The 20,481-nt window shown below is 49.2% G+C and overlaps 8 protein-coding genes across 8 annotated transcripts; 4 read left to right on the top strand and 4 right to left on the bottom strand.

The window, feature by feature from the left end:
- Window positions 1-35: 35 nt before the first annotated feature.
- Window positions 36-1,621, bottom strand: MCYG_08697 (conserved hypothetical protein; the record flags this gene model as incomplete). The annotated part of the gene is made up of 3 exons (XM_002842511.1): window positions 36-895; window positions 964-1,176; window positions 1,267-1,621. Coding segments are annotated over 3 exons (1,428 nt in total), but the record flags the coding sequence as incomplete, so codon positions are not given.
- A 53-nt stretch (window positions 1,622-1,674) lies between these two features.
- MCYG_08698 (conserved hypothetical protein) lies at window positions 1,675-3,319 on the bottom strand (the record flags this gene model as incomplete). The annotated part of the gene is made up of 4 exons (XM_002842512.1): window positions 1,675-1,962; window positions 2,065-2,222; window positions 2,283-3,116; window positions 3,226-3,319. The coding sequence occupies 4 exons, from the start codon at window positions 3,317-3,319 to the stop codon at window positions 1,675-1,677; spliced, it is 1,374 nt and encodes a 457-aa protein (XP_002842558.1).
- Window positions 3,320-4,830: 1,511 nt separating this feature from the next.
- MCYG_08699 (LysM domain-containing protein) lies at window positions 4,831-6,224 on the top strand (the record flags this gene model as incomplete). Its single annotated transcript, XM_002842513.1, has 3 exons — window positions 4,831-5,396; window positions 5,892-5,987; window positions 6,020-6,224. The coding sequence occupies 3 exons, from the start codon at window positions 4,831-4,833 to the stop codon at window positions 6,222-6,224; spliced, it is 867 nt and encodes a 288-aa protein (XP_002842559.1).
- A 1,804-nt stretch (window positions 6,225-8,028) lies between these two features.
- On the top strand, window positions 8,029-8,505 carry MCYG_08700 (uncharacterized protein; the record flags this gene model as incomplete). Its single annotated transcript, XM_002842514.1, has 2 exons — window positions 8,029-8,325; window positions 8,401-8,505. The coding sequence occupies 2 exons, from the start codon at window positions 8,029-8,031 to the stop codon at window positions 8,503-8,505; spliced, it is 402 nt and encodes a 133-aa protein (XP_002842560.1).
- Window positions 8,506-9,193: 688 nt separating this feature from the next.
- On the bottom strand, window positions 9,194-10,512 carry MCYG_08701 (conserved hypothetical protein; the record flags this gene model as incomplete). The annotated part of the gene is made up of 2 exons (XM_002842515.1): window positions 9,194-9,820; window positions 9,883-10,512. The coding sequence occupies 2 exons, from the start codon at window positions 10,510-10,512 to the stop codon at window positions 9,194-9,196; spliced, it is 1,257 nt and encodes a 418-aa protein (XP_002842561.1).
- Window positions 10,513-11,230: 718 nt separating this feature from the next.
- Window positions 11,231-13,188, top strand: MCYG_08702 (conserved hypothetical protein; the record flags this gene model as incomplete). The annotated part of the gene is made up of 2 exons (XM_002842516.1): window positions 11,231-11,408; window positions 11,618-13,188. 2 exons carry the CDS (start codon window positions 11,231-11,233, stop codon window positions 13,186-13,188), a joined length of 1,749 nt encoding a protein of 582 aa, XP_002842562.1.
- Window positions 13,189-13,692: 504 nt separating this feature from the next.
- MCYG_08703 (uncharacterized protein) lies at window positions 13,693-14,793 on the bottom strand (the record flags this gene model as incomplete). Its single annotated transcript, XM_002842517.1, has 1 exon — window positions 13,693-14,793. One exon carries the CDS (start codon window positions 14,791-14,793, stop codon window positions 13,693-13,695), a length of 1,101 nt encoding a protein of 366 aa, XP_002842563.1.
- Window positions 14,794-18,096: 3,303 nt separating this feature from the next.
- MCYG_08704 (conserved hypothetical protein) lies at window positions 18,097-20,434 on the top strand (the record flags this gene model as incomplete). Its single annotated transcript, XM_002842518.1, has 3 exons — window positions 18,097-19,113; window positions 19,191-20,043; window positions 20,118-20,434. 3 exons carry the CDS (start codon window positions 18,097-18,099, stop codon window positions 20,432-20,434), a joined length of 2,187 nt encoding a protein of 728 aa, XP_002842564.1.
- Between the last annotated feature and the right edge of the window lie 47 nt (window positions 20,435-20,481).

Consider the following 20,481-nt stretch of genomic DNA (forward strand, 5'->3'; position numbering starts at 1 on the left):
TTCATATTTTCGATGGTTTTAAATCTCGAGAACCTAGGCTCAAATGGAACAGCACCGCCATCTCCATCGGCAACCGCTGACTTCGCTGCATTTGCGGCCCCTGAAATCGCCGGTTCGAGTCGCTCGTCCATGATCAGCATGAATCGTTCCTCCGCCGCAGCCAATGCTTCATCGGCCGCGAGTTCAGCCACAGTGCGTCTCCTGGTCTTCGGCGAAGGTGGTTTGTGGCAATGCAAAGGTGACTCTAAGAGTTTAAGCAGGTTCTGGCTAGCCTCTAAGCTGTCAACAGGATCTAGGTATAGCGGGGGTGCAGTAGCAAGAATCAACTTTGACTCGACCTCTGGAAGCTCGTAAGGTTCAACTAGCATCTTTTGGCGTTTTGCTGGATGTCCCCGCTCCAAGGGAGGGGCAACTGCGGAAAGTGGTGTGGAAGGTTGGGTAAGGGAGGTAGATGTGGAAGTTCGGGAGGTACTGAAGCCTTGGGATTGACGGCGTTGTTGAGCTCGTGTGTCAGGAATCGTGGATAAAAGTGTGAGCTCGGCTTGTAGGGAGCGTGGTGTAGGATGTAAGACTGTAGTGAAAACTTTTGGCCCGGTAGTCACCGCGTTAGTGACCTCTCCAGCAGGAGGTTGTTTACCTTTAGATTTGTTTGTGTCTGGAGCTTCCGTTGAATCTGGAGATTTAGCAGCTTGAGGAGGCTGGTCACCTGTAATAGGTTGAGAACTTGCGGTGGCCTGGTTCTGTTTGGGGTACGGGACATATGAAGAAGGGGTCATATGCTCGTTGTAATTATGGATAGAAAACGGAGTGAGTTTCTGCCCGGTTGAAGCTTTGGTGACCGGAGTTGGCTCAGCAGAAGGGGACCTATGATCAATAACCTGCACAATCAAGCACCCTAAATCTTGCATGTTAGTCGACAAGCCGTATACTTGTATAGTCTACTATATATCGGCTAGTCCTTACCATCATAAAACCGCACGTTCCCCATGATGAGCTCTTCCATCATATCGTGGGGCACTGTGCCGTCCTTGAGATGTTCAATAACAACTTTCATTTCCGAGTTATAAGGGAAACTACCATCCTGTTTATCGAACCGGAAATGAGTTGGGTGAAGGTGCATGGTCAACGAAGGAGGGAATTTGGCAAATTTCTTCAAGATATAGGAAGTGGTTTTGACTAGAGATGGCCGGTAGCACTTAGTTAGCAGTTGTAACAAACAGTACTACAGGGTCGCGCAGAACAGATAGATAAGGAATGTCTGCTCACCATATGGCTCTACGAGTTTCTTCGTATGCCTACCATCCGCGCTGCCGTTACCCATAGCATGGCGTCTAGTTGACGGACGTTGGAGTCGTGATGAAGGGTCTTGTGTCCTCTGCGATGGGTCTCCGTTCACCCTTGCCACCAACCGGCCGCTGGCGCCATTCACGGCGGTACCCGAGGCTGAAAAGTTCCCAAACTGTTTGAAAGATCCCGTCCAATTCGCAGAAGCAGAGCCAGACGAGGGAGATGTTTGCGCCGGCCTGGAACCGCTGGCGCCGGACTGTACGAAGGTTGGCGGAGGGGGCCGCTTGATCTTGCCCGGATGTGCCATGGGTTTGGTCGAAACGGCGGTAGCCATGGGCTCAGTGAGCAGCGGCCTGCCTGCCACCGGATACTGACAAGGCCCGGCGGTTATGGAACGGGGAGAAACGCGCCCGATAGTCTAGGAACTGGATGCTCGGCTGATATGCTGGACATGAGGGGACGCAGCTCTGGCGATGCCGTGTGTCGCGGAACGGGCAAAACTGGCGTTTTAAAAACGGGTGTCCGGGTACGGGACGCAGGCCGTCCGGAGGCACACTCGACTATATAGCACTGAGGCAGCGCTGATGGCGTGTCAAACAAGCTGCCCGTCAGGAGGATGAAGTCATTGAAGTTCATGGATTTCGATCTTTCTTTCTTTTCGCTGTCGTTGCTTTTCTATGCTTAGTCATCTCACATGATATAAAACTGACATAAGCAGATTCTTCAGCTTAAGAAGACATCAAGAAGACATCAAAGATGAAAACGTCTATGAAATACCCTTGTTGGATTAGGAGTGATGTGACGTATATTTGAGACGTTTACCTGGCTACTTCTGAATGATGATATACAGGTCTCCACGGTTATACCCACTAGATATGATCTACCGGGGAAGAGAGAGAGAGAGCCCTCAACGAAGAGCCGAGATGACAGCTCTACTCTTACCAGTGAAGGGGAAGAGAAGAAGAGCTCAAGTGAAAGAACCGACTAATCGTTACCACCACACCCACCGGTGAAGCCGCCTGATGCAAATGCAACCCTATTGTTGCCGAAGCACCTTGCCCGAACAAATATAGGAGTACGGAAAGTCAAGCCCCATTCCATGCCATCCTCGTCCGGCTCATCATAGTATTTGAACCTGAACCTGGTTATTCCTAACCCTAGGCAAGCCTTTGAAGTTGGGAGAATGGTCTGCTCTCCTGAATCATGAGTAGACCAGCCGACACCCCGAAGCGTATAATCCGAATAAAGGACCTTGAACCACCCCCCGCATCGCCCATGCGGTTTCTTGGTCAGTGGCCACGGTCTATTCTCTCGTTTGATGTTAATTTCATGCACATAACTCCCCTTCGCCCACCTCCCACCAAATTTCCAGTTCATTGGATTATTAATATCGTTGCTGTCGCACCCGTTTATTATCCGATCAAATGAGGACAACCAATCTTCTTTCACAAATTCTCTAGTATCGTTTGATAGCTTCAACTCAAATGTGTGCTCGCCCGGTGTCCCCGGATGAAATTTCTGGGACTTGCTCCAGTTGATTGTGTTCCCAGGCGCCTTGATACCTTTGCAGAACGTTTTATAGTTCTCATTCAGCCGGTCTACGCTTGCATATGCTTTGCGGCCTTCTTTTTGCCAACACCTGAAGACAGATTTAGCAGAACAAAAGTCCTTCAGCAGCCCCAACTGCTTCGAGCGCATATATACTATCGTCTCGAGTGTAAATGAGCTGATTGTCTCGTGACCCTTTTCATTTGGATGGAAGAATATTCTCCACCTGTCTGGCAGACCAAATCCAAATGTCCAGTCAAAGCCGCCGTCCTCAGGGCAGCCTGGGGGGTCAGGGGCCCGGGCAAAACCTCAGTACGTGGGTTTGCCAAACAATGCCCAAGTCTGATCCTAAAAATGATGGCGGCACCTTTGAGACCTCCTTTTTCGTACTGTTCATGGCAGCTCCCAGAGCATCTATCAGTGTCCCAGCATCTAGATCGATAGCCCAGATCTTAACCCCCCCCAACGCAGCGTCGATTAACATAATTCATCTTAATCCTTAAAGTCTGCTCGTCATTCTAGCTAACCTACTAGTCTTTATCCTACGTGATAATTTTTGCAGCTGCCTCAGTGTTTAATTCGATGACTGCGCCATCCGCAATAATCTCCTTGATCTCGCTAGCTGATAGAACACCTGGGGTCCATGTGCATTCACCTCCACGCGCCTCAGCCAGGACTCAGGCAATTCTGGTCCATTGTGAAACTACGGCCGTAAAATCCCAGACCCATTACCACGCGAGCTGGGTTAATATTGTTACGCCAGAGAAGTTCTAGGGCTAGATTAATTTCGGTGAGATTTGTATGAGCGTATGCATACGGGCATAGACTTGGCCCCAGAATCCCACGTCCCGTCTGTAAGGTCAAACAGTCAGGTTCTCGAGTAACTAATTGACAAGATATAGATAAGTGTCATCCAGGAGGGACTTACGAATATCATATGTCATAACATTGAATCAATCTACATATTGCTCTAGGCTCACAATGTCAGAGCCCCGGAGGTACCAATAGGACGCTGGCTAGCTGGGGCTTCCTCCAAAGAAATGCTAAACCTACCAGCGTAATTGAAGGACCGAATTTCCAGTCTAATTTAGTCACTACCTGAGTCTCCTCAGAAAGGTAACAAATTTTTGAAATCCTCTTGTTTACTAGGTTGCCGTTACGATCTCTTAATAATTAAATCAGTATGAAACTATGCCAAACCGATTCATCCAGTAGCTTACTTACAGAGGGCCACAACACCCTATTTTGCATTTTTGGTCGCTGTGCAGGTGTATTCATTGTTGCTACTTGTCAAAGTCTTGCTGCCATTGGTGACAGCAGGGCTAGACTGGGTAAAGGCAAAGAATGTCAGCAGAGCAACGTGCATCAACTCTAGAGAAACACAAATCCAAGTTTTGTATAATCTCATATTTCCGGTGTTCGACTTCGTCTCTGAAATCTTCTCTGTCTTTCCAATTACCCGGGGAACAAATGTCAGTTATAAGAGCGTACTACATTTGACCTAAAGGCCGCAATAATTCTCCTCGTTTGGGATACCACCAGAGGGTATCTATTGAATTAACTAGCGTAAAGCGGACACAATCGCAGTCGTGATAGATACTATCATATGGAGTTATCATTTAATCGCTGAACAGCGTAAAAGTCCGCTTCTTGCCGAAATGGTATGTCTGCTTTCAATTATTATGTGCTGAAAATAGAAGAAAATTATTTGTAGAATAATTGTTTCTTTAATACAAAATGACAGCGACAGGGGCCTGCCTTGACGTGGAGCCGCGATGGCTATAGGCGACCGCTTGTGAAACTATTCGTCGTATCTTTGTTGAATATAGCAAGGGTAGGACCCGATAGATGATTGTATCATTAGATCACCTTATACAGCGTTAGAATGAGGAATACCACAAGCAAAGGCGCAACTAGAGTGAAAAGGGGCCGTACCCTCTCTCGCCCGTTCAGACGTAGGGAGGAAAGTACAGCGTGTCGTAACCATTTGCTGAGATGAGTTGCCTCGTTTTCACCGTCATCGCGTATATTGTCCTGGGGAAAGAGTCTGTATCCCAGCCTCGATCCAGCCTTGAGTCCATCAGATCAGCCGAATCGTCTCCTGTTGGGCCTACAAAACCCAGGATTTCCCGTAACTGCAACAAATGGCATACTGTCGAGGAGGGAGACACATGCTCCAGAGTTGAAAGAGCCCATGGAATCTCACACAATCAGTTCCTGGAGTGGAATCCGTTAGTTCCAAAGGACTGTTCTCGGGATTTCTGGTATGGCTATTCATACTGCGTTGGAGTTGGGAGAAATCCAGTCACAACTACAACGCCAGCAGAGACAAGCATGGGGAGAAAGACCTTGAGCAAGGCTACCAGCCCAACAACATATTCGATCAGAAATCCAGTTACTTCGCATAAGTTGACTTTTTCGCCGGTAGAAACAGCATGGCCGCCTAAGAGGACACAGCCTGGGCAGCCTTCACACTGCAATAAGTGGTATCTAGTCAGGGCGGGAGATACGTGCCGCACCATCTGCACCCTTCATGGGTCAACTATGACACTTGAGGAGCTGTAAGTTAGTTGCCACAGGCTTTCTTTCTCAGGGATATTAGGATGCTAATGCAGCATTCTTATATAAAAAAAAGCCATCCGTGGAATACCGAGCTTGGAGATGATTGCTCAGGCCTTTACATTGGCTGGTGGGTTTGTGTTGGAATCCAACCCAGAACTTCCCTGAGTCTCTTCTATCCCGTTGGAACAATATCTGTCTCCCTTCCAGAACCCACACGGTACACGCCAACGTCGATTACTATTGACACAGTCGAGTTCACAGCCTCTCCAGCGCAGCCTAGATTAGCTCCTAACTGTCAAAAGTTCTATCATGCAAGGCCTGTAGGTGATCCTATCCGTAACGAACACTTGGTATCAAATACATTAATAAGCAAGTTCTTGAGCAATAAATAGGGAGATACATGCTCCAAGGTCATTTCTGATGTCGGGTATATTACCAGACAATAGTTTCTAAGCTGAAATCCAGAGCTAAGGAAAGGTTGCTCTAGTCTCTAGGCGGATTATCGGTACTGCACTGGAGCGTTCTCTCACAGAAATTTGCCTCAGCCACCAACAGCAACCACTAGGCCTTCACCGGTTCAGAGCAGTGCAGTGAGTAACTGTGTAGCTTGGTATCAAATGAGACTGGGTGATACTTGCGACTCCATTACTGCCATGTCTGCGGCATTCTCCAAGGGACTCCATCAGCTCGGACCAGGCCTGTTACCACGAGTTCAACGCCCCCTAATCCCACGTAGTCAGGATTTCCCTCCAATTGCAGAAGACGCTGGCTTATTTCCAGCTAAAAATTGCGAAACCCCTCTTAACGATTTTGATGGCTCAATCTAACCAATTTCGTAGCTCTGATACATGCGAAATAATCCAGAAGTTCACTGGGGTAACTTTAAGCACTTTTCTTCACTAGAATCCGGCAGTTGGGTCCAAGAGCTGTGATAACTTGCGCCTGGACATGAGGTTTGTGTTGGAGTAACCTGGGCAAGGTATGCGACATTGACATTGGAAATAAGACGGAACTTGGAATGATCAACTCGGTTAAGAATGTTGACGTGTGTTTAAGATATCCCGTCCTATATCTTGTAGTCATATTCTGATAAAAATCGATGCAACAAGGATATTAAGACAGCTATCTCGGGATTAACCTTAATTTACCGTATTAAAAGCTCATCCCTGCCCTTAGCCGGGACATTATCAGGAACCTCGAATGTTCACGGCCAGGAAAAAGGGCTGCCTCTCGTAAAGATGGGGCAACATTGTTGTTTGGTTGATAGTGGAAAGTAAGGGGCCATCCATGGTCTAGGGAGTAAATTATCTCTGGTAATGACGGATCAGGGCGCCAACATAGTTGTCGAATACTTTTGCCCCAACAATTCAAACTCGATTTGGCTGGCAGACCGGCAGATTAGGCAAACCGTCACCACCAAGAGTTGATAGCAATATGAATGAGAATGCGAAGGGCAAGGGATATCACAAACTGCCCAACGCGAGAAATTCCCCGATGCCGTTTTCCGAAAGCATAACTACATGGCTTTCTCGCTCGAGCGGCGCGGGTGATAAGAGGACAGCATATCGAATAGTTATACGGGCGAGCCGTTCCACTTTCTGCATATAATGACGATCAAACCTGCTGCCTCACAAGCCAGAGAGTATACGACCATCTTCCTCGGGCCATTGGTGATACCTTGTATTCCCTGCCTGGAAGGGCTGCCGTTTATCAAGATGCCTGTTCAAGGACGCTTCACATCGAAAAACGGAGCTTCACATGAAAATCAGCGACAAATTGCAATTTCTGCAGTTCCGTGGCAATGCAATTTGGACCGTATGGGACCTTGGCTTTGACTTCATATGTACTTAGGTTTCTTATAACTAACCATGGCCAAGAATGTGCCCTGTTTCTCCCCTGGGTGAGGCTGTCACTGTGGAGAGAGAGGAAGATATCGGCTTTCATGCACCCTCCATGGCTACGCGGCCCCTCTGATAAGACGCCAAATTAGTTAGCCGAAGAAACAGCCGTGATTGCAGGGGAATAATCCGTTCCATGGATGGTTGATATCTGCAGCTCCATATCTGCAGAGCCCCTTTTTGCCGCGCAAACTCAAATTTGACACATCTTTCGACCATAACCGCCGGAACTGGCATACCCCTCCCAGCACTCCGCAGAAAGCCAGGCTTAATATAATCAGCTAGGCCATCTATGGTTGACGGTTGGAACTCTGGGGAGCATCTGGTTGAGCCAATTGACTTGATGCAACTTAAAGAATGCCCGAACATGGCGCTGGGGATAGGCTCAACCAATGTCAGGAACAATATGACAATCCAGAGATCAACCACGTCCATCACCTGTCAGACATGTGAATATAACTCCTTTATAGCGCTATGTGGATGCCGGATTTGAGGGATATTCGGGCCGTGTATTGGAGGTCAGAGCTGGTTGGTGCATTGCAGTAAGAAGTCAACTGCATGCTCCGTACATAGACACAGAGTCGTCAAAGGAATGGCATAAAAGGGCCTCAGGATCCTCGAAGCCAGTCATTCTCTCTTCCAACCCCTCAGTCACATCCGCACACAGCAGTCAGCCTTTTAATCCTTCTATACCCCCTTCAAACCCTTCTGTGATCAAGGGCAGCCCGTTGAGATGCAATTCAAGGCTGTTATCCTCTCTGCCTTCATGGCTGGAGCAGCCATTGCTGCTCCGGCCAACAGCACATCACAGGGAAGGACTGGCTCTAGCTCTAGCTCTGGTAATGCTGCCGGCCTTCCTAGCTTCCCCGGATCTCCCAGTGGTGGCACTCCAACTATCCCAGGCATTCCCAGCCTCCCCAGTCTTGGTTCTGCGCCGGATTGTGAGAAATTAGTGCGTTCTATTGCCTCTTGCGCGGCCAAGGGTGATTTGGTCCAGATCCTCATCTGTGCTAGAACTAATGTTCCAACTGTATGTCGTTCACTTTCCCGACGTTAGAGATATATGTCCACTAGCAAGCTTCTAACAGTCTACTTCTCATAACAGGCCTGCAAGTGCTATGAAGAGCTTCCAAAGGGTCAATTGACCCTCCCTTTCATAGACCAAATCTGCTCAATCGCTGCGCCAGGCCAAGGCTCTGGCTCAGTCTAATCGACCGCACGGGAGGAGTTTCATTTTAATTTTCTTCTTTTCTGGTTTTTCGGGTTGGGGTTTGGAGTTGGGTTTATTCCCCTTTTAGTGTGGTTTATCCCTTAACGCAGATGTATAATTAGACAATTCTACATATACGCCCGGGTTGGCTAGAACTGTTATAAGGTCCTTCAATATCATATTTTCCTTGCTTGAAAAATAGCTTCAAATGAGCCGGAGAGTGAAGTGGTCGGCAAGGAGGCTAGATATCTGGTACTCAATGCTGGAATATGCTAGCATTCCTGTTTGAGGTCATCCACCCGTCTCTTCGTCCTTAGTGACCTGGTGCATGGTATGAATGCGCATGAGTATCTCCGGCGTCAGTGACGGATGACATATCTATGTATCAATCAGTATGGATGTCTGGTAGGGGAGAATATTGTCGTTGAACCAATTATAAATAGATAGATAGCTAGTAGATAGCTGCTAAACGCATTAAAAGAGGCTCCTCTCCAGATGATTTTACTGGGACGCATGCTACGTGATATGCGCTGCTCAAATTCATGCGAGGGCTCTTCGGAGGACTCTGAAAAAAAGGGTTTATGTTGTTAAGAGAGAAAGAAAAATCAAAAAGCCAAAATGATATATCGCAGAAGATAAACGCCGCAGAACCGAGAGAAAAATATACCACCCTTCGTCAATACCAGAATCATTCGTGACCACAAACTCGTCGTTTCCACTCTTCGCCAATTCTAACTCCATCAACGACAGTGATTCGTTTACCGAGCCCGGTGACGCCTTCTTTCTGCCACCATCGTTCTCCCTTATCTACAAGGGCGGATTCATCGTCACTATCCATGAGGCCACCTCGTCCACCTTCGTCGCCAATGACGACAACAACCTGACGGACCCAACCTGAAATCTGGTTGACACTTTCTCCGTCGTTGCCAGCTAGGCTCTCTTGGATATACACGATTTCAGGAGAGAGGTGGCGAAGGATGTAAATGTGGCCACCTGGAGTGCTAAAAGGCATGATCATCGTTTCATTATCCACGAGCGCCTGTGCCTGAGCGTAAAGGGTATAGTAGAGGGAGGAAGGGTGCTTGGGTTCGTCCGATGTGATTGGGTCAGGGTCAACGGCAGTCAAGGGCACAAGCTCGCTAGACTCTGCGCCGGTTCCCTCCTCAGACGCAATGTTGGAGTAAGAAGATGTGATTGACAGGGTTGGCCTAGATTGCCCTATGGCAGCAGATGGCTGCACACCCGGCGCATATATGAGGACGAAGATGCGAGATTTTTCGGGCTCGATGTACTCGGGTAGATGCGCCAGAATTGACTATAATGGTATCTGTCAGCAGTGGCATTGGCGAATTAACAGCATGAGAATGATATTCTTACAGCGTGACCTGAGGCCTGCTCGTCGATATCGCCATCAGGCAAAACGGAAGACACCACGATGGCCACCGTCTTGACCTTTTTCGACCCTTGACGTAACTGAGAGGTAAGCGCAGCATCAGTCAGCAATGCGCCAGGAACAGGTTGAACCTGGTGTGATACGTCCGGTCCGCGTTGAGTCGCAAACTCCTCGCTCGCCTGCTGCTGGTGCTGGTGCTGGTGCTGGTCATGATCGTCATACTCGCCTCCTCCCTCTTCACGGATGGATGATAACGCGCCCCCAACCATAGCACCGGCAGCAGCCACCCCGGCAACAACTGACTGGCTGGCGCCATCGAAAAACTGCTTGGGGCTGGGAGTTCGACGCCAGGCTCCCTGGAAACGAGATATCATGCTCCCGTCGTCGGTGGCGGTGGTGACACCCCTCGAGTGGGTATCCCCAGAACCCGGCTCCAGGGTGATGGGTGCATTACCATCATGGTAGCCCAGTCCCTCATCGTCATCATCGCTCTGGCGCTCGCTCCAGACCCAGGCAGCGAGTCCGGCTGTCGCGACTCCAACAGTGATCACCAGCGGCACCCAGTACCCCAGCGCCGACCGTCCTGAGGTGCGTCCGCGGTTGTATTCTGACATGTGGTGTCAGCTTACTTCACTCTGCTGCTCGTGAAGCTAGCTGTGGCTCCTAAGCATCGCGGTCCCTGTGTCGACGGAGGTGCAGTGTGCTAGATCGTGTTATAAACATGTAAACAAAAAGCAAGCCTTGAAGTAAACAGAATTAAAAGATTCGCAGAAGTTCGAATTAACCTCGGGATATTGCTTATGTCAGCACTAAGACATGTGGCTGGGCTTAGTAACCCTCTTGCTTATGTAATTAATGACTAAGCTTAGCGTGGTCTTATTACTAATCATAGCATGACTAAGCCAACCAAAAAAAAGTTGACTCAAAAGAAGAAACAAAAAATGAGGCAAAGAAAGGAACGAGAGTGAAAGTATTTTTCGACTGTTGATATTAAGAATGATATAAAGAGAGACCGTTTGAGCCAACAATGGGCCCTGTCTTCGTTTAGTTGACTGTATCAGGACTGGAAACAGAGCAAGACATGGACTGTTCAAGCTCTAACCATCCCGCATCTACATCAACCATCGCCGATATCAAACCAAAGACTCGAGACTTACACCCACCGGGGGATTCACTGCATAGCAGCTTTACCGGGAAAATTTCCTCGAGGCTGAGAGATACCTCACCCGATATTTGCTTGACGGAAGAAGGAAGGGGGAATTCTATATCAACAAGATACACAATCCCTCCTCAATCGCACAAGATACCCCGCTGATAAAAACGCCTGCCACCATGCCGCACTTAGGCTTGCCGCAGACAGGCTTCCAGGCCTTGATCCTCTGTGGGCCAGGAGCCTCGCTGAACACATTCACTTCTATCCCAGAGGAATTTCCAAAGGCGTTGGTACCGGTTGCAAATCGGCCTATGGTGTGGTACCCCATGGACTGGTGCTATCGCCTAGGTATTACCAGTAGGTCTCCCCCTGCCCTCTGATGTTTAAACATCGGCCGTCTCTACATCTTGGATATCCCTTTACTACCTTTATGTTTTCTGGTCGTTATTTTTCATGTCATTTTCTGTTTTATGTTACATCTGTTCCCGTTAAGTCATGGGAAACGTTTGATTCGTTATGTTGCATCCGCGTATATGTTATGTTTGCTTGCTTACCCGTCGGTGTAGACATCACCCTCATCACATCGCCTACCAGCCACTCTGTCATGAAGACTGCTTTATCTCAAAATCCTCATCTCACATCCATTCAGTTCCCCACGCCAACACTCCTCGCGCCAGCGGATCTTTCTCCGACCACGGGCACTGCAGAGCTTCTTCGGCTACCGGAGGTCCAGGCGTGTATAAAAACGGACTTTATAGTCCTACCTTGTGATCTAATATGTGATTTGCCCGGGCAATCCCTCCTTGAAGCATGGATGATGACGCAAGGCTCGCTAGACGGGACAGCCGATGGCTCGGCCCTATTACCTGGATCATCTAGTCTTCTAGGGCTCGCCGGAGAGAAAGTGGGACGAAGGGGAGGTCTCGGTGTCTGGTACCCGTTGCCCACCAATGAGGAGAAAATTAAAGATGAGGTTGCTGACTTCCTTGTCACTGCCCCATTAAGCGGGGATGAAACCCCCGCTGTCCAGGGATCACCCGCAACTCCAGCTTCTGTGCGCGCAGGCCTGCACAGAGTTGCATATACAATGCCGATGGATACGTTGAAGGACTCAATCGAAGAGAAAAAGGCACTGTTCATACGGTACTCGCTGCTAAAGAAGCACGGGCGGATCAAGATTCTGACTGGCTATCGTGATGCACACATCTACTTTTTCCCGTACTGGGTCAAGGAGATGGCCCTGAGGAATGAAAAATTCCAGAGCATTAGTGAAGATCTGCTTGGCTGGTGGGCAAAGGCTGGCTGGCAGAAGGGGCTGGCTGCCAAACTCGGCATCCAGGACCTCCTATCTTCGGATAAAGATTCAGAGGGAAAGACAGACAGCCGCTCCAGTGGACACATTGAAGAAGAGATTGACTTGATGAGCATGAGCACCACCAAGTCAACCCGCGAGTTTGATATCCAGTCGAGGACGATCCCAACAAGTCTGTCAAACAGCTTCCACGCCGCCGATGACCAGGCCGAAGGTTTGTCAACCACCACAGCCGAGAAAATAAATACCCCACCACTCCTCGGCTACGTAGCTCCATCTAGGCCTTCCATGCCATTAATTCGAAGGGTAGATAACTCTGCGCTTCTACTATCCATCTCGCTCCGCCTTGCAAAGCTAGACGCCATCAGTGATTCACACACGCCCAACACTACCATTTCTCCCTTAGCCCATACTAACAAGATTGCATACCCACCCGGAATCGCACAGCGCTGTACAATTTCCAAATCTGACTGCTTGCTTGCCGAAAACGTTACAGTAGAGGACAAGTGCATCATTAAGGAGTCAATTATTGGAGCTAACTGTCATATCGCGTCAGGCGCACGACTCACTAGATGTCTACTGATGGATGGGGCCGTCGTTGGTGAACGATGCCAGCTGATCGGGTGTATCGTTGGGCGAAGAAGCAAACTTGGCCGAGACTGTGTGCTAAAGGACTGTGAGGTTCAAAATGGAAATATTGTTCCAGACGAGACGGACGCGAAGAATGAGAAGTTTATGATTTTCGAGGGACTTGATGATGATATGTCTACGGTGGGTGAGGGTACGGATATGAGCTCTAACGAGAAGCAAGACAATATGGCCTGAGAAGTCATTAGTATACCATGAGGATTTCCAATAAACGGAGGGGATTAACTGAGGTTGTGATCAGACTATGTAATTAGTTTATGCATCACCTTGAACAAATTTCAAAAAGGAAAAAAAAAAAGACAAAAAGTAAAAGCAATATCTCAAGAGATGTAGCGACCAAGTGGCCATTTTGTTTTCTATTTTTCCCTCTCCTTCCAAACGACGAAACATAAGATGAATGATCTGGCTCCTTTTCATGTCCACCCTTTTCTCCTGCGCCCATCAGGTGGTTAAAAAACAAAAATACAGAAAAGAAATCGTATACAACTGAAATATTGCGGGAAGCATAAAGAGGAAAGAAAAGCTACATGGCATTGAAAAAACCAAGTATCTTGCCACGCCTAGGCGATGTCCTGGTACACAGAATACTCAAAACAGTGCTGTCATATTTCCCACCAAGTGAAGATCGCAATTGATGAGTTAGAGAGTTACAGCTAGTTGGCGTATGACATAGACATAGCCTCAACTAGAGCGAGCAAGGGAGTAAGGCCCGGATTTGACGGCAGGAAAAGTTCTGGTAACAGTTCCAGACTTACTGGCAGTGCCATCTTCGGTATCGGCTGGTGTAGGCTTTTGAGTGGTGCCAAGCTTAGCATAGCCGCTAGTCGAGGCGGCCAGGCCCTTCAGCGGTGGTAACTCGTCATAATCGTCGCGTAAAAAGTTCGGCTGGCGTATCTTCGCAAATTGGGGAACCGAATGGTCAATTTCCTCTTCATCTTCATCCTCAGAACTATCTCCATCTTCATGTTCAGCCAGGAATTCACGTAAGGTATTATTCTGGTGCCATGGCAATGGAAGGTCCAAGATCGCGGACGCTGCGTCTAGAAACGTCTCATGGCCACGTGTACCAGGGGTAGGACTTAGTTCACGTGGATTTGGGCGTCTAGATGCTAGTGGTGCACTGCCAGAGAATTCGTCGGAGCTGAAGACCGCTTTATTCCGTAGCCACGGCATAAACGGGGGGGAAGGAGTGGCGTACTCAGCTATCATGTCACTATCCCCAAAGGGCCTGTAGGAAGAAGAAGAAGGCATGACAGGAGCTTGAGGGGCGCAAGAAACATCTTCCCCCTCTGGGCTGGGTGCATAGTCTTGGTAGCTTGGGTGTTGGTGGATTTGCCCCATGTGGTCCCAACCGAAAAGCGGATTGACAGGAGGAGGGTAGATGAAGGTAGGGCGAGGTGGAGCCTCGATCTGGAGCCCCTGGATGCCACCATCTAGCTCTGCTGGAATATCAAGCTGGATGCCCTGGTGACGGCTTGGGTTGGAGTTCTCTAGCTGCTCAAATGAGATGCTCCGTTCATCAACTCCCGCGATGCCATTGTAGATTTCAGGGTCGATCATTTCGATATCGAAGTTTCGTTCGAACAGAAAGTCATCATATACGGCAGGTTGGTTCATGTTCGCGTGACGCATGTCCATGTACTCGTAAGGAGCGCAGTTTAGACAGACCTGATGGCTTGTAAGCTGCCTGAAAGAGGCTGGACAGTCTGGTCCTCCACACGGGATACCCTGGGCGTTCTCGAGGTGCCCGCATTTGAAAAAGATCGAAAACGCGTTGCACATTGGGAAAGAGGTCGGGGGTCGAATGCTGCGAGATCGTATCTTTTATATATGATAACTTATGGACGTGAATGAGTGTTGATAGGCTGAGTTAGCCGGTAAAGCAAGATGAGTGAATATATTGCAAGAGACGAAGATGAATGTCTGAAGAAAGAAACAGGGTGGTGAATTTAAGTCGTTTAGTGACTAACAGTCTCTGTCTATTTCCCCCCTTTCTTTATCTGCTGAGAGCACCAGTCGCTTCTAACTGTCATAGAGCAAGCTCTGTGTTGTTGTTGTGATGACATCCCGCGGCTGGACCTTGGTCTAGTTTGCGGCACAGTTGATGGAAGAACCATCTTGCATGGTATTGCTGGGACAAATCTTCTTTGGACTCGGCCTGCTTGATGACAGCCGGTGCCATCTAAAGGGTATAATCAGAACGGCAAGTTAGAATCGTCCTTGGGTGTTTAGGGAGGAATATATATACGTATACATATACACCATATACACTGGCAGTGGGTATCTACCACATCTGTGGAGCCATGCAAAATCTGCCTTATACATAAAACAGGCCATCATGTCTCTATGATCCATGAAGAGATGCGAGGCTGATGAAAGATGTTCTTCCATGTTGACTATCAAGATGGTTTTCTTTTTTTAGTCTCTGACATTTGACGTTATCGATTACATAATTAGGGAAACTCCCAAAGAGGCAACAAAACAAATCGAGACGAAGTAACTTTTCACATCCTAATTACGGAGAGTTAAGGACGCGTATAATATGATACTCCTGAATATGAATATGGCCTACCTATGCAGCCTGATGTACTCTTAATGCGTGTGTATATGTAACACATCGCGGCGGATCTCAGCAAACCCTCTAGCCGAGTGCGTACATACTATGTATGGCTCTCTGCATACATGTACACTACATGCGCTGCTGGTTGCTTTTTTTTTTTTGGCTTCTTCGCAAGCAGGAACTAGCTGAAGTGAAGGGACGAGCGAGACCAATCACGCCTCGGTGGCCGGTAGAGCGTTCCGATACGTTCAGCGAGCAACAAAGAAGAAGGCGGTGGGAAGACTGGAGGCCAATATCTATGCATGAGTTACGGGGTTACAACATCTACAAAAGGGGAAGATCAAGGCAAGCGAAAGAAAAAAGAGGGGGAGGTCAGGCGTTGTTGTTGTGGTGGGCATGAATTTGGGGCGAAGCTGAGACAACTGCCCTCGTATCCTCTGGGAGAGAATGGGTTTGTGTGTGTATGTGCCCGTGAGCGAAGGAGCGAGTTATACAATGCACGTCTTGGGGTCTCCACAGGTTCGCATGCTCGACCAGCAACCGAACCAGAAGAACCTATGCTGATCAGGGCACTTATGGATAAAAGCATCGACCCGCAAGGAAATGAGTTTGTATTTATACACTCTGCGGTTATGCGTACGGATACGTATCGGAAGCAGACGAGACGTTCTCCCCAAGGCTCTTATCTTTTCGACTGCCGCTCGAACTCTGGGCTCCCCCTCGAATATGCAGGTAACGGGGATAAAAAAGAGAGGAGAGAACTAGCTAGGGGTTGAGACACGGCGCTAGCCTAAGTTAAATTGCTTGCATCATGTTAAGATCAGAAGGTGGAGTCAAGTAGGGGCGTCCGGATGATCTTATGATGAGCCATCATCATCCCTGGGGGGCGGAGGGAAAAGAAAAGGTCAAGAAAGAAGAAAAAAGAAGGCTTGCGTGTGGGATCGCTTATGGCTATTCCTTCTGCGGTTGTCGTGTCTCGGGCCTGTCCTGCCCCTGTCCTGGAGTTCGATGTGATCGCGGAGAAGGGCAGAAGTCGACGAAGAAGTCGATAAAGCTGAAGAAGATGAGGTAGGAAGAGGAACAGCACTGTTGAAGTGGAGCGTACGGAGTATATATATACAGAGTATATTATGTGTGTATATATGTGTGTATATAAATGGGGAGCGAAGGGGATATTCATATCCGACACAGCTCCGGATAAGCTTCGAGATGTCTTGAATACAGAGGAACGACCAAGACATAACCTCGAGAAGACAATCCTCATCCAGCATACACTTCTTACTGGTCTCTTCTGCTATCCTCTTCGACGGTGTACGGAGCAGAGCATCGCATCTTGTATATCCCCATAGGGGCCTCCACCTCGCCTCATCTCGCCCTCATCTCCCGATCTCTCTTCTCTCCCATCTCCTTCTCTAGCTCTCTCTAGCTCTCTTCTTTTCCGTCTTCTCATCTCCTCTTCTATCCTCTCTTCTTATTCTCGTCTTCATCATCTTACTAGCATACGTAAACCATGACTAATCACATCAACCAATGATAACGCTATATTCATGTTGATCACTACTACTTTCGTCCTTCAAGATTAGTCATCTACATCCTCGTCCTCTGATTGGCCAACTTCTTCCCTTTCTCCCTCCTTTCGCCGCCTTTTGTTTCGTTCTATCAAAAAAGGGCAGAAAAAAAACGACTTCAACTTCTTCTTCTTCTTCTTCTTCTTCTTCTTCTTCTTCCAGTCGTTGTGTTGGCGTTGACACCTTTTTCGTTTGCAGCGTCCATCGTTTTGCTCTCTCGTTTCCCTCCCGCTCGGGGGAGCCTTTTTGAGGCGGTGGTGCTCCTCGTTTTCCTTTTTTTTTCCCTTTTCCTCTTTCCCCCTTCTTTGCTTTTCCCCTGGTTCCTCTCCGTCCTTTGCCCTGTCTCTTCCTCTCCAACGCCCTTTTTCTTTTTTACTTCTTTTCCAGTACATGTTTTTTATTGCTTTGGTGGACTTAGACCTCTGGAATACCTTGTCCGGCTCGACATCTTGATCGGTTCCCTCCCTCTTCTATATTGTTGTTTGGTTTTGTCTTGTTGTTTCAGCACTCTACGGCTTCTTCCAGCGTCTTTCCACCACGGTTCTCCTGCTTGTCTTCTTTTTTTCAGCTATCATCTACTCGTTCCCCAGGTGAGTCCACTCTCTCTCTCTCTCTCTCCACAGCTTCGTAACTCTCTCTACATTTGACGTTCGGTGGAGTTGTGGTTGCTGAAATCCGGCCAAGACGTGTCCTCTCTCGCGTCATAGCAACAGCCTCAAAAAACTAACGACTTTCTTCTCCCAGAGACTTTTTGCACTCGGCCAACAAAACCGCCCTCAAACTACCAGCAAACCACCAACGGACCATTCTTCCTTTCCATACGTTCTAGCACCGCCCTAGTCCTCTTGTCTCTATTTCCTCATGGGCAGATCTATCTGATCCTTCACCCCCCCTCCTCCTCCCGGATTATCGCACCCTACAACCACCACTCCCATTTTGATACCATAGTGTTACAACATGGCCGCACTGGTCCAAACGATTCCACAGCAAGCCGGCACCATTACCTTGCTGCAATCCCGTCCTGCGTCTTCATCCTCCTTCACTACCCCCATACAGCACCAGTCGCAAGTTCAGAACCAGACCCAAATGGCCCGGAATCAGAATCACACCCGCCCTTCATACAGCGGCGGAAATGGGCCCTCTGCCCCTACCGGTTACCGAATGACCCAGCCAGTTGCCCCATACGCCTTCACAACCACTCCTGGGCTGCCAGTTGGTGGCAGTCCAGCTGCAAACGTCCAACGACAGACTCAGGCTCAAACCCAACCCCAAACCCAAAATCAGAATCAGAACCAAAACACTCTCTACCCTGGAACCATCCCTCCACGCACTCACTTCTCTACTGCTGGCTCGGTATCCAATTCAGTATCCAATTCACCTTCCTCTAATTCTTCCTTTCATTCACATCTCTCCAAGGACGACTCCTCGCTTCCCAGACGCCAAGGCACCTCCGAGCTGAGTCTTCGCCCTGCTTCTGCGATCGATCTCACTCTTCCTGCGTCCCTTCCTGCAGCTTCAACGCCGAGCAAACCGTCTCCGGACAGATATCGCCGTGGTCAACGCCGTGGAGACCAGGCTTCCTCCCCCGTCACTACTACAGAACCCAATGCCTCTAGCTCTCTGGGCCTGCTCAACAACAACATTGGCATGACAACGGCCCAGGCTGCCAAATCTCTCACTCCTTCAATCGTCGACATCCCAGGTAAACCACGCACACAAACTGCACGCCATACCCGCGGAGCCAGCGCGGATGCTGCCGTGACGGATGATTCCAGCCCTTCTAGCACCGAACTCGCGAAGCGATACCGGCGCAGGAGCATGGGTAGCATCGAAACTGTTGGATTCATCAACTTTCCCGACTCTCACCCCTCTCCCCATGCAAATGAGATGGCTCTCTCTGAATTCCCCCTGAGTGGCACACCCCCACCACCAAACGCTGCCGATTCCGCCTCCGTCACTTCCTCTTCCGGTTCAGTACGTACTCCTCACAATTGTCTCTGCTCGATAACCGATACTGACAATGGCATAGGTGAAATCTGAAAAGGGAACAGAAACCTCCACTTCCCAACCCAACAAAAAAAACAACCCCTGCCTCGATCGCTCGTCCTGCGGACACTCCAAAGCGTTCGAGCACTCCATCTCCATTATCCAAGCCAGTTAATATTGATACTGATGAGACTTTAATGCCCACGACGTCCTCCAAACCCACATCTGAAACGAGAAACCAGACACCAAATGTTACTGACACCCCAAGCCCTGCGGCCAAACGCCTTATCGAGATATCCAAGAAGGGCCAAGGAAAGGGAAGCAAGTCACGACTACGGCGTGCCCTTTCGTTCAGTAGTGTTGCGGAACTTCGTGGTATCTCCACTCCCGAGCCAACTGTCAGCGCTCCCCGTAAACAACAGCTTGATGAAGAGCTGGGTCCCGAGCAAGCTGCCATTGCGGCCAAGCAAGAGGCCGGTGGGCTAGGCGAGAGTATCTACTCTGGTCAGGGCAACATCTTCACTGGCTCTACTGATAACATATCAGTCTCTTCTACCGCCTCGTCCGCGTCCATCATGCTCCGCAAAATGGGCAATGGCGTCAAACGATCTACAAGGTCTCTCGTTGGCCTTTTCCGCCCCAAATCTGTCTATAACACACCCACAGACACGTCCAGGATTGCTGCTCCCGTCCCGCAAGTCTCCATGGTAACAGTGGAAGCCCAGCGGGATGCTGTCGGCAAAGGGCCCCCAGTTCTCCCTGAGGTTAGCGTCGCAAGGCAAGAGATTGCATCAGAGCGACGGTCTGTTGAGTCGGATGCTAGTGGAAATGCAGATCGAAATGCCAGAAAGAGCATCTTCGGCGGCGACCAGGAACGCGCTGAGGTGCTGGCCGCAGTTAGAAAGGGTATCCTCAAAAGTACGTCATAATGCCATTCAGCCCCCTTTCTCTTTTCAGACTAGGTGATCCTCGCCTAACATGTTTTATCACAGAATCAGGCACCAACTCCTCAAACTCATCCCCGAACCTCCGCCCCACAACAGATCTTGCGCCTGTTCCCACTCTCCAACGCCCTGTATCCCAACGCTCCAGCAGTGCCCCTAGTAGTTCCGCCGGTGACCGCCCTCCCCGCTCTGGTCATCGACGCACCGACTCTGTCACCATTGAGGGAGAAGACTATTTCCTCCCTGCTGGCCGCTTTACCACCTCTGGCCAAAGTGCTCCCGGCACCCCACAGTCTACCACCGGTAGAAACATTCTTTCAGTCCTCGAATTCAGTTCCACGATACCTGGCCAGTGGCGAGTATGATAGGCGCGGAGATGTGGCGACGTGTAACCGTCTCACTCCTCTACTTG

This window comes from Microsporum canis, genomic scaffold (genome assembly GCF_000151145.1).
Source record: "Microsporum canis CBS 113480 supercont1.10 genomic scaffold, whole genome shotgun sequence".
In the NCBI taxonomy this organism is placed as follows: Eukaryota; Fungi; Ascomycota; class Eurotiomycetes; order Onygenales; family Arthrodermataceae; genus Microsporum; species Microsporum canis.